This window comes from Prunus persica, chromosome G3 (assembly GCF_000346465.2).
Source record: "Prunus persica cultivar Lovell chromosome G3, Prunus_persica_NCBIv2, whole genome shotgun sequence".
Lineage (NCBI taxonomy): Eukaryota > Viridiplantae > Streptophyta > Magnoliopsida > Rosales > Rosaceae > Prunus > Prunus persica.
In genome coordinates, this window is record NC_034011.1 from 19,907,517 (window position 1) to 19,925,472 (window position 17,956).

At 39.1% G+C, this 17,956-nt stretch overlaps 3 protein-coding genes across 5 annotated transcripts; all 3 read right to left on the minus strand.

Annotated features, from left to right (window-relative positions):
• Positions 1,434-3,202, minus strand: LOC18783170 (36.4 kDa proline-rich protein). 3 transcript variants are annotated; one of them, XM_020559179.1, is made up of 2 exons: positions 2,244-3,202; positions 1,434-2,132 (listed from the first exon to the last, which is right to left on the minus strand). In XM_020559179.1, the coding sequence occupies exons 1-2, from the start codon at positions 3,049-3,051 to the stop codon at positions 1,711-1,713; spliced, it is 1,230 nt and encodes a 409-aa protein (XP_020414768.1). In that variant the 5' UTR covers positions 3,052-3,202; the 3' UTR covers positions 1,434-1,710. The 3 variants fall into 3 exon arrangements, with proteins under 3 accessions (XP_020414768.1, XP_020414767.1, XP_007216673.1); XM_020559178.1 differs by having other exon boundaries at positions 2,205-3,202; XM_007216611.2 differs by having other exon boundaries at positions 1,434-3,202.
• LOC18783319 (sulfated surface glycoprotein 185) lies at positions 4,714-7,270 on the minus strand. Its single transcript, XM_007217319.2, has 3 exons — positions 6,763-7,270; positions 5,941-6,669; positions 4,714-5,117 (listed from the first exon to the last, which is right to left on the minus strand). Exons 1-3 carry the CDS (start codon positions 7,001-7,003, stop codon positions 5,083-5,085), a joined length of 1,005 nt encoding a protein of 334 aa, XP_007217381.2. The 5' UTR covers positions 7,004-7,270; the 3' UTR covers positions 4,714-5,082.
• Positions 14,684-16,687, minus strand: LOC18784014 (cytochrome P450 71A1). Its single transcript, XM_007216191.2, has 2 exons — positions 15,713-16,687; positions 14,684-15,520 (listed from the first exon to the last, which is right to left on the minus strand). Exons 1-2 carry the CDS (start codon positions 16,634-16,636, stop codon positions 14,903-14,905), a joined length of 1,542 nt encoding a protein of 513 aa, XP_007216253.1. The 5' UTR covers positions 16,637-16,687; the 3' UTR covers positions 14,684-14,902.

The following is a 17,956-nucleotide window of genomic DNA, read 5'->3' on the forward strand; positions in this document are numbered from 1 at the left end:
CAAAAATCTTGAACTCCTTTTAAGAAACTTTTTTGAACCATTAGATTAATATCTAACGGTGAGTAATCACAATCTCTTGGACTCCTGTGGTCCAAGAGATCAAGACTATTAAAAAAAGATAACACGAGCAGTTATGTTTCATAAAAGTAGGATCTATTATTTATTTTAATTTTTAATTTTAATTTATTTTAATATGAAAAAATATAAATTTACTATATTATTCTCATTTAATTAATAATTTCAATTCTCAATTCTTAATTATTATCCTCATCGAAGTGTTGCCTTGGCTGCTGCTGAATTGGTTTATATAGCTAAAATGTTTAAAGACATTGGCTTCTTTCTAGGCACTCCTCCTCTTCTCTGGGTGGACAATCAACTGCTATTTCTTTGGCTTCTAATCGTGTGTTTCATACCAGGACTAAACACGTGGAGGTTGATTATCACTTCACACGAGAATTGGTGCAAAATGATTAATCAGCTTCCTGACATTTTTACAAAGTCTCTATCTTCCTCTCTTTGTGTATCTTCCATCCAAGCTTTCAGTTTGTGACACTACCTTCAGCTTGAAGGGGCTGATAGATATATCTCCACATCTAATTCTAGCCTTTCATTATAGAGTTGTTAATTTCTGTTTAGCTTTATTTTAATAAATTGTAAAGCTGTCATTAATGTACATCTATATTATTACAAGTGTATATAAACAATTCAATGTAATCATTATTGTTTAATAAAATGAGAATACAATTTTAGTTTTCTCACAAAATATTGAAGGAGAATTAGAAAGTGGAAAAGTCAAGAAGTAGAGGATTAGTGTCAGGACTTTTAGGCCTGAGGAAACAGTACTGAAGTTGACAATGAGTAAGAGATTCTTTGATATTAGCAAAACTAACACGACAAACATGCCAAATGTTGGGATTTTGGGTGACTGATTTTGAAATTAAAATGTTGTAGTGGTGACGTTGTCGAAAATGTTAGGTGAGAGAAGAACATATCATGTATTCATTTTCTAGCCATCTATAAATTGTTTTTTTTAAATAAAAACATTAACAACATTACATGTAAAACTTGACCCCAAAAATAAATAAATAATTACATGTAAAACAATTGAGTGATGGGGGCCATTGCATTATTCCCCTTTGGATTTATGCATGCAGGAGGAGCTAGTAGGCTTCGCATTTATGGGTAGAATGGACATTATTGGACAACCTTAGGTATGCATATATAGGAAAACGTCCAAAATCCATAAAGTTGGGACGTACGTGGTGGTGCATGCATGTTGGTATTTGATATTGATATTTTATTCCCACCCAAAATATTACAAACGAATGCAGTCAAAAAATAACTCAAAACCAGTGCACACTCGCGTCACGTGCTTCTGCAGACACAAACTAGTAAGCAATTCACAGAGGACATAGCCACAGAGGGGGAGCAGATCGATGCAAATTATTAAGTTTTTCTTTAAGCCAAAAAACTCAGCACCGACATGACTTAATAATTAAGATTACCACAGTATATCGATCTGATACACTATCAGATAAACAAAAAACAAAACAACAAATTACAGAAATTGATCCCTCAAGAAGTAGATTTCACTTCCAAGCTTTCACATGCTATTAATTATTAGCTGACACATATTATGCTAATCAATTAAACCACAGTGACCACTAATTGGGATATTTAGAACTGTGCTGTGGTGATGATCAACTTCAACTATGCAGGGCACTGGAATCCAGAGGGTGGAGTTTTCCCACAGTCAATCAGAACCTGAAGAGCGATGGGGATGATGATGTTGATGTTGAGAAGCTTAGCCTTGATGGTGGTGCAAAGGCAAATTGCAGCATCCAAGTCCACCAGCCCTTGAAGCACTGGACAGCATGCATCCTTGGCACTGCTGCCAATTCCAATGTGAATGAGGCCACCCAACACATCCACACAAGCTCCCAACTTGAGAGTGTCGATGGGACACGTGTTCTTTGGTGGTGATGGGGTTGGCACTGGTGTTGGTGGTGGTGGAGGAGGACATGGTGTCTCAGTGGGTGGAGGAGGCTTAACTGGTACAACTGGGGTAGGTGTAGGTGTTGGTGGGCTTGGTGGTACAACAGGTGGTGATGGTGGTGGCTTAACTGGTACAACTGGGGTAGGTGTTGGTGTTGGTGGGCTTGGTGGTACAACAGGTGGTGATGGTGGTGGCTTAACTGGTACAACTGGGGGCTTGGGTACATAGGGTGGTGGGGGTTGTACAACTGGGGGCTTGGGTACATATGGTGGTGGTGGTTGTACAACTGGGGGTTTGGGGATGAAGGGTGGGTGCACAATTGGGGGTTTAGGGATAAAAGGTGGGTGCACGATTGGGGGCTTGGGGATGAAGGGTGGGTGCACAATTGGGGGCTTGGGGATGAAGGGTGGGTGCACAATTGGGGGTTTAGGGATGAAGGGTGGGTGCACAATTGGGGGTTTAGGGATGAAGGGTGGGTGCACAATTGGGGGTTTAGGGATGAAGGGTGGGTGCACAATTGGGGGCTTGGGGATGAAGGGTGGGTGCACAATTGGGGGCTTGGGGTGGGGTGGTGGTTTGACAATAGGAGGCTTGGGGATGAAGGGAGGTCTCACAATAGGTGGTTTGGGGACAGAAGGAGGTTTTGGTATATGGGGAGGATATACAATGGGGGGTTTGGGGCCATGAGGTGGCTTGGGTACATGGGGTGGATGAGGATGAGGTGGCTTTGATGGTGGCTTGGGAACATAGGGAGGCTTTACATGAGGGGGATGGGGTGGTTTTGATGGTGGTTTGGGAACATAGGGAGGCTTTACATGAGGAGGAAGAGGTGGTTTTGATGGTGGTTTGGGAACAGAGGGAGGCTTTACATGAGGGGGATGAGGTGGGTGTTTAGGTGGTTTAGGGATGAAGGGTGGCTTTACATGAGGAGGCTGTTTGGGTGGCAAGTGTGGAGGGTATGTTGGTGGTGGACAGTAGGAGTTAGCAAGAGAAGTGAGCAAACTACCCAAATTCACAATGAGGACTAAGAGCAAAGCCAGGGTATAATTCCCCATGTTCAAAACTCCACAACCCTCAAAAGAGTTGGGTTGTTTAAGACCGGATATTGAAACCCAACACCATGCAAAAGCCTTCTTATAGAGATATGGTGAGACAAGTTGTGAGTGAGTATGTACATAAGAGAGAGAGAGAGAGAGAGAGAGAGAGAGAGAGAGAGAGAGAACACAATCCTGTACCTTTCTTTGTGGTACCAACTAAAGATATATAAAACTATTAATCTCTGTGCATAATTAATTAATTTGTCAAATTGCCAAGATGCACATTGAATTGAGGTCTCTCCAAACTCCAAACTTCAACTTGATCAGTATCAAATTCACCACAAACAAAAGGGAGGAATTGAGTCACTTTCTTCCTTTACATTCAGAACCAAGTAGGGCACTGCAATCACTGACTTAAACTGTAGACAAAAGTATTCAGCTTTTAAGGAGAAAAGGATCAAGAAAACGCGGTTTTGTGATAGAGGCAAGTTTTAACATGTAGTGAGAGCCTTGCAAGTGACTATTCAACCCGTGATTGAGGTTTTGATGCCAAGCCACATGTGAGGCTTTCATTGACAACATTTTCTTGCATTAAAAAATTCTAAGGGTACAAAAGAGGCCTTAGACTTTTTCTACTTAAAGCACATGGTTTTTCCTTTTTTCATTTTTTGGGGGTTTTCTCCCGAATAGACGAGTCCATTAATGCTACAATGTTTTAGTCTAAGAAATATTCCTATATGAATAGACCGTACAATTGTATTTGAGTGTCGGTTATCTTAATTTATTATTTTTTATATAAACGATATTGTATTTTAATTTAATCCATACTATAAAAAGAATTATTTAAATTTAGATACAAAATAAAGAACACATTTGTTCTAACTAACTTAATTAATCCTATGTGTGCAATTATTTTTTACAATTAAACAACTCGATTTGATGTAGGAATTTTCCTTGTACAATTTAACTTGCTCGCTTTGCAATTTCATTTCAAAAAAGTATATGCATGGCCTAGCCATCATGTCTTTCAAATCAACAGCTCATCATAGGGCATCTTTTTAAAATGAGGGTAATGCTGGCTTCACATGCAGCTGCACAATAATTTCAAGAATTATTAATCGTACCTAGCATTGTTAGCAAGACATTTAGGGCTGTAATTATGTGAAAAGTGATGTTCGCCGAATCAATTATATAAGGAGAACTTACTGCAAAACAACTCTGTGTGGAACCCATCTACTTGTTCTTTGTTTTTTTTAGGTCTGAAGTCCATCTACTTGTTCACTCCACGCCATTGAAGTGTAGTCTATCTAAAATGGTAAGGGTGCCCTAGTTTAGGCGTAAGTACTATGTGCAGGGTTTTGGGTTTTTCTTTGTAGACAAAAACCTAGAAGTATCATATCTACATTGTTCTGACTATTAAAAAATTAGACAAAGGGGTAATGATTATGCCAAAATGAATTTCAACATCACTTTCGACCGACAAAATTTCATTTGCTTATATCGAAGCTCGTATTGAAATTTATTAATTTTAACAAAGTTAGAATATGTCATCTGTCACGTAATTTGGTGAATAAATTTTATCTTTCGGTGCCTCTACAATATTAAAGCATCAAATAGTGCAAATCATGACATCTTATTTCAACGTTCATTAACAGACCTTCATACAATCAAGGCATCGGATGCAAGTAGGGTGGTAGATTTTTTCCCCTTTTCAACCCAATAATATGAGTTAAAACAATTATATGTGGAACACAATAACACCGCTTTAATAATTCTATCTAAAAGGGTATATGCGACAGCTGGCCAAGAGGTATATTCCATGTACACAAAATGTTACTTTCAACTACATGCCAATATTTCTACAGCGAAAATTCCAAATCAACATGCAAAGGGAAAATGAAATGGGATGTACTTGCTGTAGTGCCTGTTTGGATAGAAAGAAAGGAAAAGAAAAGAAAAGAAAATTCATTTCTTGGAGAAACCAGAAATTGAGTTTTTCGTCCTTATTTTCGAAGTGTCGCAATCAAGTTTTTTTGATATATTGATGAGTCATCCATTGTAGAAGAAATGGCATCCATCAAAACCTGCCACCATTAAAATCCATGCAAATCCACTTGTTACAATTATATGAAGTCACTTGTGCAAAGCGACATATGAATTTAAAGGGCGATAAAGCCGATGTAATATATGTAGGGTCAGGCTGAGACTACTTTGTCTCCAAATCTTTAACCAAATCTAATTTAACACTAATTATTATTGCTCACTACATCAAGTAAGAAAGATTAATAGTATTTTTCGGTGTGAATGCATAAACGTATCTGTGGATTCTTATTATTTCGATGTGAGCTTACAGCTTAGCATATTAACCTCACTTCATATAAAAATTATCTCCAATCCTGAGGTCTAACTTTATAAAAAAAAATGAAAATGACTTTGTAGGTCCAAATCAAAATGCAACGTGCCGACAAACACGGACTTAGTCAAGTTGGTTAAAGTGAATGTGCTATTCTCACTTTGCATTCGATTTCAAATTCCCCTCCTTATGATTTAGATTAGATCTAAGTAAAACATTGCTTATATATAAAAGCAATATGCAGCTGTATGCAGAAGATTTGGTTGAATAATTGCTCTATATAAAATAATAGGTAAAGTACCTTGATTATCTTTTTTCCAACAACCCTGTTCCCTATATCTGCCCATTGTTTATATCATAATCAATCAATTAATTGATTAACAACACCAAATTCTTGATACCTTCAGCAAAGACACGATATTTTCTACCCAATTTAGTTTGTCGTTTGAAGAAAAAGAAGAAGGAAAAAAAAAACATTTAGTTTGTCAGATCATATCTTATAGCATGAGTGTTATATTTAAAACTATATAAGAAGGGGCAAAATTTGGACATACTTGGATCAACTGTAACAATCATGGCAGTCCCTCCAAAATCACAAGTGCCACCGGCAGCCCTGGTGCTCTGCCAGTAGCTGTTGAAGGCGTACGAAGCGTGGGACAACAATGTGTCTGGTTTATAGCAGGACCCATTGGGCTGGATTGACTTGCAGTCTGCACCAGACCCACACGCATAGTCCAGGGCCTCTTGGACTATTGGGCCAGGCACGGCTGGCTTGGCCACACACCACACCGCGCCAGACTGTGGTGGCTTTTTTCGTGGAGGGCTTGTGGGCCCTGATGGTGGAGGGTAAGCTACAGGTGGGGCCAAGGCTGGTGGGCCTGGGATAGGCTTGGGTGGGGATGGAGGATTTTTGGGTGGGCCTGGAATTGTGGTGGGTGGGCCAGGTGGGTGAGGGGTGGGCCCATTTGCAGGTGGTGGTTTTGGGATGGGTGAGCAAGTGGGTGCAGAAGATGAAGGGGAGGAGGAAGATGAAGGAGTATTTGGTTGAGGTGGGTTTTGGGAAAATGGTGGATTTGCACAGTATGGAGGAAGAGGAACATTTCCAGGCAAGGGAAGTGGTGCCAGTGAATCAAAGGGTGGGAAAGAGAAGGGAGGACTTACCTCTAGTGGCTTAACATTTGAGGAAGGCAATGGTAAATCTAACTCTAAGTGATTTATTGCTTTCAGCTTCTTCTCTAATTCTGTGTCTTGGGATTTTAAGAATTGTGCAAAAATTCTTGCATCTGCTCTAAAACAAAGTCACATAATAAGTTGTTAAAATTGTTCAAGTAGTGTGTCTTTGGAAAACCCAAATAAATAAATAAATTCTTGCTTACCACATAAAATGGAGAAAGTTGTGAATGAAATGGAGATGATGGCCAATCTCATGTAAGACATTGTGGGCTGCATCTCTTGAAAAGCCAATGTGATTAAAGGCAAAATACCCAGAAGAAGCTGACTGAAAATTTTGTGCTTATTTAATTCATCCCTCAAGCAAACACTTGGGATAAGTATATATAGGCAGATGCTTAGGCAGGCCAGAGATGTGTGGGAGTGGTAACAAAAGGCGGTGGCCATAAAGGAAAATTATCAACATAGAGAGACTAAAGGAGATTCCTGTGTCACAACTTTGTAGCCTAAGACTCAAAAATAGTGTAAGATATACAACATGCAGAGGACAAAGGTGAGGGAGAGAGAGACTAGAGAGTGTTGGTTTTGGAGAGGTGTACAAGAAACTTTTCTCCCTTTTTGCATCTTCCTTTGAATATATTCTTGCTTGGCAGTGGAGAAATATGAACAGTGGAGTTTTCTGCACTTTTATTTGCTTGCTTTCCACTCAAAGTGAAACAAACTTCCACTCTGTTAAAGTATAAGAGATTTAGCTGAGTTTGTTACTTAAATTATGAGCCTTTGGATCACAGTCCAAATGGACAGCTAGGATGTATTCTTAGGTGTAGTTGATTTGTGCCAAGTGTAGCTATCTCATAGGGTAGTTAATGATTGGTTAGATTTGCTGATGTAAGAGAGAATATTCTTTTCTTTTACTGTTATATTGGTATGCACAGATTGTGCATGACTAAGTGTGAGAATACAATCTGATATTTTCATCTTCTTCTTCTCCACGTTTTCTCTCTACATTTTACTAGAGCTCCATTCACCTATAATCCAAAAACATGGCAGATCATAGTCTGCAAATGCTAACATGGTATCACTGAGCCAGGTTTGATCGTTTAGCTGGGCGTTTGAATCTGTGAAGGAAGTGAGCTGCGTTTTCTATCAAATCTTGCTCTCTGTGAAATCTGTGTCTAACATGGCAGGATCTGGAGGTGGTGAGCTGCGTGCTCCAATCTTCAATGGTGAGAACTATGAATTCTGGAGCATAAGGATGAAAACCATTTTCAAATCTCATGGGATTTGGGAGCTGGTTGAGAGAGGAATAGAAGGCTCAGATTCGAAGGGAGCTGATGAATCTGATACAAAACAAAAGGAAAAAGAGGAATCAAGTGGTTCTGGGAAGATGGCTATAGCTGAGATCCTGATGAAGGATGCTAAGGCCTTGGGGTTGATTCAAGGAGCAGTATCTGAGGTGATCTTCCCCAGGATTTCTCATGAAGAATCATCTCATGGAGCCTGGAACATCCTGAAGCAGGAATTTCATGGTGATAAGCAGGTAAGAAGTGTAAAACTGCAGGGACTTCGTAGAGAATTTGAATACACTAGAATGAGAGAGGATGAATCTCTATCTGCTTATCTTACAAAGTTGTTTGATCTAATAAACCAAATGAGAGGTTATGGGGAAGAACTATCTAGAGAAAGAATTGTGCAGAAAATGTTAATTAGTCTGCTGCCTGGATATGATCCAATCTGTTCTGTGATTGAACATTCAAGGGATCTAGATGTAATTGAGGTTCAAGAGGTGGTAGCCTCATTGAAGAGCTTTGCTCAAAGGTTGGAAAGACATCATGAGAACAAAACTGAGAAGGCCTTTGCTAGTCTGAGTACAGATACCAAATCTGCTAAGGCCACTGGAAATCAGAATTCCAAGCAGCAGAAGACTTGGAAAGACAAAGGGAAGAAGTGGGATAATAAACCTACGGATGGAACTAAAACTCCTTGCAAACATTGTGGGAAATTGCATTATGGAGAATGTAGGTTCAAGGGCAAACCAAAGTGCTATAACTGTGACAAGCTTGGTCACATTGCCAAAGACTGCTATAGCAAGAAACCTGAACAGCAGCAGCAGCTTCAGTTTGCTACTCAGGTTACTTCTTCACCAACCATGTTCTATGCTAACAATGCAACTGAGAAAAGGTCCATGGAAGAGGTATGGTACTTGGACAGTGGGTGTAGTAACCACATGACTGGCAGAGAAGATGTTTTGATTGATATTGATAGGAATGTGACTGCAAAAGTTGCTATGGGAACAGGACAGTTGGTTGATGTTATTGGAAAAGGAAGCCTGATGGTTCAAACTAAAATGGGAAGGAAATATATCAAGGAGGTGCTATTGGTATCTGGTCTCAAAGAGAACCTACTCAGCGTTGGACAAATGATGGAGCATGGATATTTCCTAATTTTTGGAGATAATAAGGCAGAAGTCTATGATGATAGCTCTCTTTCAAATCTAGTGGCTAGAGTGGATATGAAAGGAAATAGAAGTTTTCCTTTGAAACTTCAAACAGATTTACATATTGCTCTAACTGCAAGCATTAACCAATCAACCTTGCTTTGGCATAGGAGAATGGGGCACTTAAACTTGCAGAGTTTGAAACTGCTGCAGAATGAAGACATGGTGTTTGGTCTGCCAGAAATCAAAAATACAAATGCAGTGTGTGAAGGCTGTACTTTTGGAAAACACTGCAGGAAGGCATTTCCAAAAGAAGCAACCAGCAGAGCTACATCTCCACTGGAATTGGTACACACTGATGTGTGTGGACCAATGCAAACTGTTACCAAAGCAGAAAACAGGTATTTCCTCACCTTTATAGATGACTGTACAAGAATGTGCTGGATCTATTTCTTGAGATGCAAATCTGAGGTATTCACAGTGTTTAAGAGGTTTAGAGCCACTGTTGAATTGCAAAGTGGATATAAGGTGAAGAAACTAAGAAGTGATAGGGGAGGAGAGTACACCTCTAATGAGTTCAATAAATTCTGTGATGAAATGGGAATGGAGAGGCAGCTTACAGTGGCATACTCACCACAGCAGAATGGTGTGGCTGAGAGGAAAAACAGAACCATAGTGGAGATGGCCAAGTGTATGATGATTGAGAAGGGCATGCCACTTGAGTTTTGGGCAGAAACTGTTAATACTGCAGTGTATATTCTAAACCGAAGTCCAACTAAAGCTCTGGACAAGAAAACACCATTTGAAGCCTATAGTGGGAGAAAGCCAGGACTTAAACACTTAAGAGTGTTTGGATCTTTGTGCTATGCACATGTTCCAAATCCACAGAGGCAGAAACTGGATTCAGCAAGCAACAGATGTGTGTTTCTAGGATATGGCAGCTGTGAGAAAGGGTATAGACTGTATAACATTGCCACTGAAAAGGTGATTATCTCAAGGGATGTGGTATTTAATGAAGAAGCTAGCTGGGATTGGAATGCAAAGCAAGAATGCAGTGTTTCAGTGCCATTTACTGAAGTTGTGTCTGAAAAGGAGAAAGGGAGCAATGACACAGCTGTGAAGCAAGCAGAACATTCAGTTGAGAATGAATTGCTAACAGAAGACAATGAAGAAAGATCTGTGGTTGATACAGGTACTCAAGATATTGACCACACTCCATTGAGATACAAAAGTCTTACAGAGATCTATGAAAGCTGCAACATCTGCATCATTGAACCAGAATCCTTTGAAGAAGCTGTCAAGGATGCAGCATGGCAAAAGGCAATGGAAGCAGAACTTGAGATGATAGAAAAGAATGAAACTTGGGATTTGGTAAAAAGACCATCTGATAAACCTATAGTTGGTGTCAAATGGATCTTTAAAGTCAAGCTAAATCTGGATGGTTCTGTTCAGAAAAACAAAGCAAGGCTAGTAGCTAAAGGCTACACTCAAAAGCCAGGAATTGATTTCAATGAGACATTTGCACCTGTTGCTCGGCTTGACACAGTTAGAACACTGATTGCTCTGGCTGCTCAGAAAAGGTGGAAACTGTTTCAGCTTGATGTAAAGTCAGCCTTCTTAAATGGAGTGCTACAAGAGGAGGTGTATGTGGATCAACCTCCAGGATTTGTGGTTCAAGGCAAGGAAGACAGAGTTTATAGACTCAAGAAGGCTCTTTATGGTCTCAAACAAGCTCCAAGAGCTTGGTATGAAGAAATTAATTCATACTTTGCTGCTGCAGGATTTCAGAAAAGTCCTAGTGAGGCTACATTATATGTGAAAGCTGCAGAAAGTGGAATCCTAATTGTTTCACTATATGTAGATGATATCATCTACACAGGAAGCTCTAAAGAATTGGTGATGAGTTTTAAAACTGAAATGATGAAGAGATATGAAATGACAGATCTGGGATTGTTGCACCATTTTCTGGGATTGGGTGTGATACAAGCTGAGTCCTACATCTTCTTGCATCAGAAGAAATATGCAAGAACACTGTTGGACAAGTTTGGTTTAAAGGACTGTAAAGCAGTGTCAACTCCACTTGCTATGAATGAGAAGTTATCCAAGGAGGATGGAAGTGAACAGGCTGATGAAAAGCTGTACAGACAGATTGTTGGAAGCTTACTATATCTGACTGCAACAAGGCCAGATATCATGTTTGCTGCAAGTCTCTTAGCAAGATACATGCATGGACCTACTAAGAAACATATGGGAACTGCTAAGAGAGTACTTAGATACATTCAAGGTACTCTAGACTATGGCATTGCATATGAGAAAGGAAAAGAGGCAATGCTGGTTGGATATTGTGACAGTGATTGGTCAGGCTGTGAAGATGATATGAGGAGCACATCTGGCTATGCCTTTCACCTTGGATCAGGTGTTTTCTCTTGGGCATCTGTTAAGCAGAGCAGTGTAGCTCTATCCACTGCAGAGGCAGAATATGTTAGTGCAGCTGAAGCTACAGCTCAAGCAGTCTGGTTAAGGTTTGTTCTATCTGATTTTGGTGAAGAACAAGTTGAGGCTACAACAATCCTATGTGACAACACTTCTGCAATAGCAATAACAAAGAATCCTGTGCATCATCACAGGACAAGACACATAAGCAGAAGGTTTCATTTCATCCGAGATGCTTTGCAAAATGGTGAGATTGATCTGCTATACTGCAAAACTGATGAGCAGAATGCAGACATCTTCACTAAGGCTTTGGCAAGGAATAGGTTTGAATATCTAAGGAGCAAGCTTGGAATTATTTCAGCTAAACACTTAGAAGGGAGTGTTAAAGTATAAGAGATTTAGCTGAGTTTGTTACTTAAATTATGAGCCTTTGGATCACAGTCCAAATGGACAGCTAGGATGTATTCTTAGGTGTAGTTGATTTGTGCCAAGTGTAGCTATCTCATAGGGTAGTTAATGATTGGTTAGATTTGCTGATGTAAGAGAGAATATTCTTTTCTTTTACTGTTATATTGGTATGCACAGATTGTGCATGACTAAGTGTGAGAATACAATCTGATATTTTCATCTTCTTCTTCTCCACGTTTTCTCTCTACATTTTACTAGAGCTCCATTCACCTATAATCCAAAAACATGGCAGATCATAGTCTGCAAATGCTAACACACTCTCTCTCTCTCTCTCTCTCTCTCTCTCTCTCTCTCTCTCTATATCAGGCTCTACATTTCTCAGGAAGCTATTAACTTGTTATTAAATGGTTCCTTGGGATTAATATTCCAAAATAGTTTGACATCCTTTCCAGCCTTAGCAATCATATTTCACACACTAATGCATGTTTTTCAGCTTGATGTGGTATTAGTTGACTTCAATATTACAGAACTCTTGGTTCATGCTCATCACTGAACCTGAAACCTAGGAGTTTTTGTTTGGGAATGTAACCAGGAAGATCAAAATATACCAAACTTGGGAACGAGAGAGGTGCATAAAACTTTTGCTCATCATCAAAGCTAAATGTGTCATCGTAGTTTGAGCATATTTCTTACTCTCTATATATTTCATTGCAGACACACAAGACTTTCAGTTTTAACTAAGAACAACTAAAAAGCCCACATGAACTCCTTTGCTAGAATTTGCTGAAAAAGAAATTGTAATCTTCATTAAGCAGGCTTACATAGGTAAATAAATTGTGTAGCTCTTATTCTTGTTATTAACTGTTAAATTAAAATCTCCATGTCATCCTGTTTTTTTTTTTTTAACTGTTTGGCAACACCACTTTGCCATCCATAAACTATAACTATTCTTCTCCCTAAGGGAATTTTATTAGGAAATTACCCATCTGGTATGTAAATCATGTTTCAGAGTTCACATTTAAACACAACCTTTAAACTTGGACAATAAATTATAGGACCGTTGCCAACAACCCGACGCCATCTATAACAAGTGTGGCTTGAACTGTTCTTGAATTTAGAAAGCAAATTTAAGAAGCTCCATTACTTAGCATGTAAGTTTTGTTTCCGAGTTCAATTGGAAAAAATTATGCTATCGTTGGCAACTGTCCCTTGCCATCTATAACAATCCAGGCTTGAACTTTTGTTGAATTTAGGAAGCAATTTAATTAGCTTCACTACTCAAAATGCAAAGGATGTTTTTAAATTTCAAATTCAAACATTAGGAAGCAATTGAATAAATTATGTGGCTGTTGCAACGGTCCCCTGCCATATTCGATATCTACCATGTTTATCATTTATGACCTGAAAAGGCATAACAGGGCAACTAAGCTGACTCTAGTATAAATCTGCTCAATTGTTCAAGTTATCCATCATATTGTGTTTGCTAAACCACAGCCTTATTCAGGACAATAAGAAATATGGCTGCAGACCCTTCCCCAAGGATGCTAATCACTCATAAGGGACCCTGTGTCCGCTACATTGCTTGGACTCCACTCTTGAATGGTTTCTGGAAGCTCAGCTTCACAGGTCATTACAAGCACGAATCGAAGACTACTTCAGTCGGCTGCATTTCTGAGAGATCACAATGCTGTATTTAAAGCTGCCTTTGCGCAACATGTAGAAATGGTCAGCAGCTTTACAAGGGCTCAGTCGACTGCAGTCAGCTGGGCCCTTGAATTAGCTAAAGGTGAAGGTGTCGATTACCTTGAAATCGAAGGAAATCATCCGTTTGTGTTTCGGATGATGTGGGGCGACATCACCAGAACTAGCTCTATGATCAGGGGCTTGTTAATAAATGCAGATGTGATTTAAGACAGATTAGGAGTGTGAGGCTCCGACATGTCAACATGTATGGTAATTTGGCTGCGAACTTGCTTGCGAGAATTTCTTTGCAGCCTCAACAAGAGAGGTCATGGTTTGGTGACCCTCCGGAAGAAATAAATGGAATTCTAGTGAGGGATGTGATCGGTCGTTGGATCGCTTTCTCGGACCTATGAGTGAGTCATCATTTGGATGACACAGAAGGACTTCGTGGATTTCTTTCTTCAAGGAAAAATCTGTTAAGTTGCTTTTCTTTTTGGTTAAGTAGCAGTTTGCACATCTTTTATTTTCAGAAATGAAATATTTTGGATTAGTGATGATTGTGAAGCCCTTGATTTTTCTAATCTCTTCCTTAAAGAATTAAGATGTGTGAACATGTAACTACTAAGAACAAAAGTCATCTGCTTAATCTCACATTTCATTTTCATTTTCTTCCTTTGTAGTTTAATTGTATTCCCTGACCTTTCCGGTACTGACCATGACCCCTATCTATCAAAACCAAGTTCAAATAAGGGAGAATTTTTAAGGAGATATATTGATGACCTTGGGTGGAATTTTTTCTTAGTAAAACTTTTATGTGGTTTTACTCAATAAACAAGTTACTCGTTTTACTCGACTTGAATTTTTGCCTATTTTGTCTAGAATCAATTACGTTTGATGATGAAACCAATTACCAAATAGTTCTTAATCTAGTGATACTTCTCTTCTCAACAAGTTACAAGGATTCCGAACTCAATTTAATCACCTGTAGAAATTACTTTGTCGCTGACATGCCCGTGTGCCTTCAAATGTTGAGGTCCATTAGAAAGTGACCGTGCCTTTTATCAATAACAAACCCACATGCCCAACTTGACCAACAAATAATATTTTAATAAAGTAACCGGTGCCTTTTAAGAATGTATTGTGGGATGAATTAATGATCTACCACAATTAAATGCATTTTCAAATAGCGAAATATTACAACATCGCAGAGAGGTATTGCATGATCTACCACTCTAGTTATTCTGTTGCTGCAGTGCAGTGCAATGCAGGTGTACAACTTATTGTTCAACAGAAAACACAAAATAACTTAACTTGAACTAAGTCCATAATATAAAAAAGATGAAGAGGCCATGGACTGGAAACTCTGGATCCAGATGATGTAGGGATCAAGGGGTGTATGGCCTTGGAATAAGATACAGAGGAGCTTTCTTATGGACTGTGAGTCCGAACACTTCGGTCATGTTCAATGTGTCAGCCAATTTAGTACCACCACTAGGCAACTTCCAATCGAACCAAAACAGTAGGTTGGCAAGCACATATTCAGCTGAAGCAACCGCAAAGGCCAGTCCGGGGCACACCCTTCTTCCACCACCAAACGGGAGGAGTTCGAACTCTTGACCTACCAAACCGATGGAGTTCTGCTCAAACCTCTCTGGCATAAACTCTTCTGGCTTGTCCCAGACTCTGCGGTCTGTTTGTATTGCGAATGCATTCACAAACACTTGTGTTTTCGCAGGGATGTCGTAACCTCCCAATTTTACATCTGCAGTTGTTTCACGAGGAAGTAAAAGAGGACCTGGAGGATGAAGCCTTAGATTTTCGGTGATTACACATGACAAGTACTTCATTTCCTTGATGTCACTCTCGTCTACATATCCCCTTTTCCCCGCCACTCTTCTTACTTCTTCTTGGACTTTCTTCATCACCCGTGGATTTTGCGAAAGCTCAGACATTAACCATAGCATTGATGTCCAACTAGTATCACTTCCCCCAACAAACATGTCCTAAATCATGAAATTAAATAGCCAAATCAATCTTCATCCATATATATTTTTATTAGAAAATTAGACGTAAAACCAAAAGTATTAGGGTTTATCAATGTGCGCGTGTGTGTGGGTATGCTCGTGCCTGTTCAAGATAAAGTAAGTGAATGAGTATAATGCGAGTATGTAAGCTAGAGAGGGGGGGATATAGACCTGCATAAGTCCTTTGACATTGAACTCAAAATCGAGCGAGCCATCCTCTTCAAGGTCGAGGAGTAAATCCACAATATCCTTCTTACGAGGCTTACCATCTTTCTGCGCTGCTTTATGTTCGTCAAGCAACTTATCATAAAATCCATCCAATTCACGTCGAATTGATTTCAAACGTGCAATGTAGCCTCTGGCATGGTCAACCCATTTCAAAGAAGGGTAGAAATCTCCAAAGCTGAAAGTCATCATCTGAACCATCAACTCCTTTATGACCTTTTCAAACCAATTGTCTTCTTTGTCCTCAAACTTCTGTCCAAGAACGCACCTACAGATGATGTTGTTGGAGGTTGACACCAGCAGCGGCCCCAGATTGATGGGAGCCCCGTTTGTGCTGGCGGAGGCTTTGCGAATCTTGCTGACCAGCTCTGCACATTCTTCCACCCTTGCGTACTGAAACTGCTGCACTCTTTTCACGCTCAGAAGCTCAAGAACAACCACTTTTCGAGCTTTTCTCCAGTACTCCCCGTAAGGAGCAAACGCAACGTTATAGCCGTTGAAGAACAATATAGTTGCAGCTGTAGTTTGAGGCCGGCCAGAGAAACCAATGTCTTGGTTCTTCATCATGTCCTTGGCCAGTTCTGCAGATGAAACTACCAGCGTTGGAAGTTTGCCAAAGTGCATGAGCATTATATCACCATACTTCTTCGACAGATCACGAAGAGAGCGGTGTGGGAATTTGCCTAGCTGGTGAAGGTTCCCAATCAGAGGCAGTGTTGGTGGGGAAGGTGGCAGTTCGTAGTTTTTCCCACTTGAAGATGATCTTGTAAGTGATAACAAAATGTATGCAGAAAGCAGGAGAAGAGGAAGCAGGAAAATATTGCTCTGAAGCTGTTGCCACATTTCATTGAAAAGTGATAATGCAGCCATTGTTCTACTTTTTGCCTTTTGCTTTTGGCTGCTCACATTAAATTAATATATGTGCCCTTCTTCTTCTTCTTTGTATAGAGAAGCTGGCATTGCAACTTGCATGCGCCTACAAGGTTAGTTGTGATCAACTTGTGATGTCCATGCCCCCCAATTATTTAATGGGATGCTTCGATATGGGTTCATTTTTGAGTTTGCACTATGAATTCAGTTTATCTTTCTTTTGATGTAGAATTGGGTCCAGCTCAGGCCAGCCAAGTATGCAAAGCCTTGGCCATTGTACAGTCAATCCTCTGAATTTTATTAATTACTGCAATCAATAAATTAATATCACATCTCTACGATTAATCTCAATTTATTAAATGCTTTCAATCTTTGAATACCTTATGATGAGGTATATATGTCTTTGGGTGGTTTGATTTACCTGCTTTGCAGGTTTGTGTATACCTCTTTCATAGGTAATTTCATATCATATATCTCCTCCATAGGTAATTAATATATACTTCCTCCATAGATAAATAGCATTCAGATGTATACCTCCTCCATAGGTAATTTACCTATCCATACCTAATTAACATTCATGTATATTCCTAGTCCATAGATAATTATACCTCCTCCATAGGACTACAAGAAGAAAAAGAAGGAAGAAGAAAGATTGTGGGAAATTTAGTTATTTATTTATTGTATCAGGGCATGTTTATGGGATTTTCAAAATTAAAATGGATGGACAAGAAAATATTTTATAAATTCAAATCATAATTAACTAAAAGGTCAAATATAGTAATTATTGGCCTAAGATTAATTTCTCACTCTTTTATGAATTGCAATCAGAATCAATAGTTGTATTAATTAGCTAATTATTATGATATAAATCAATCTTCCCAATTTAAATCATAAGGCATAATTGGAACATGAAAATAAATGTAAAAATAAAAAATATATATGATTACATCATAAAATTAGAAAAGGAATGTAATCCTATGTGGCATTAGAAGAGGACTTGGATTACTAATAATACGTGTGTGGATTGCACCCAAATTCTACCGGAGAAATTATAGAATGATATGGTAGTACCATGTCAGCGTATAGTACTCCCATTTAAATACAGCCACATGTCCATTTTAGAAAAGAAATTAATTACGTTTCACAACTGGACTTTTTAGTTTAATTCTTAACTTTGGAAATAAAATTAGAAAAGAAAAATTAAAAAAAGAATTTCCTAACAGCCAACTATCTCCTAACCCAACAACAACCCTAATCCCAACTACCTGCTATGATGGCCACCCCTCTCCTTCCACTATCTTCACCCCTGATACTAATTGT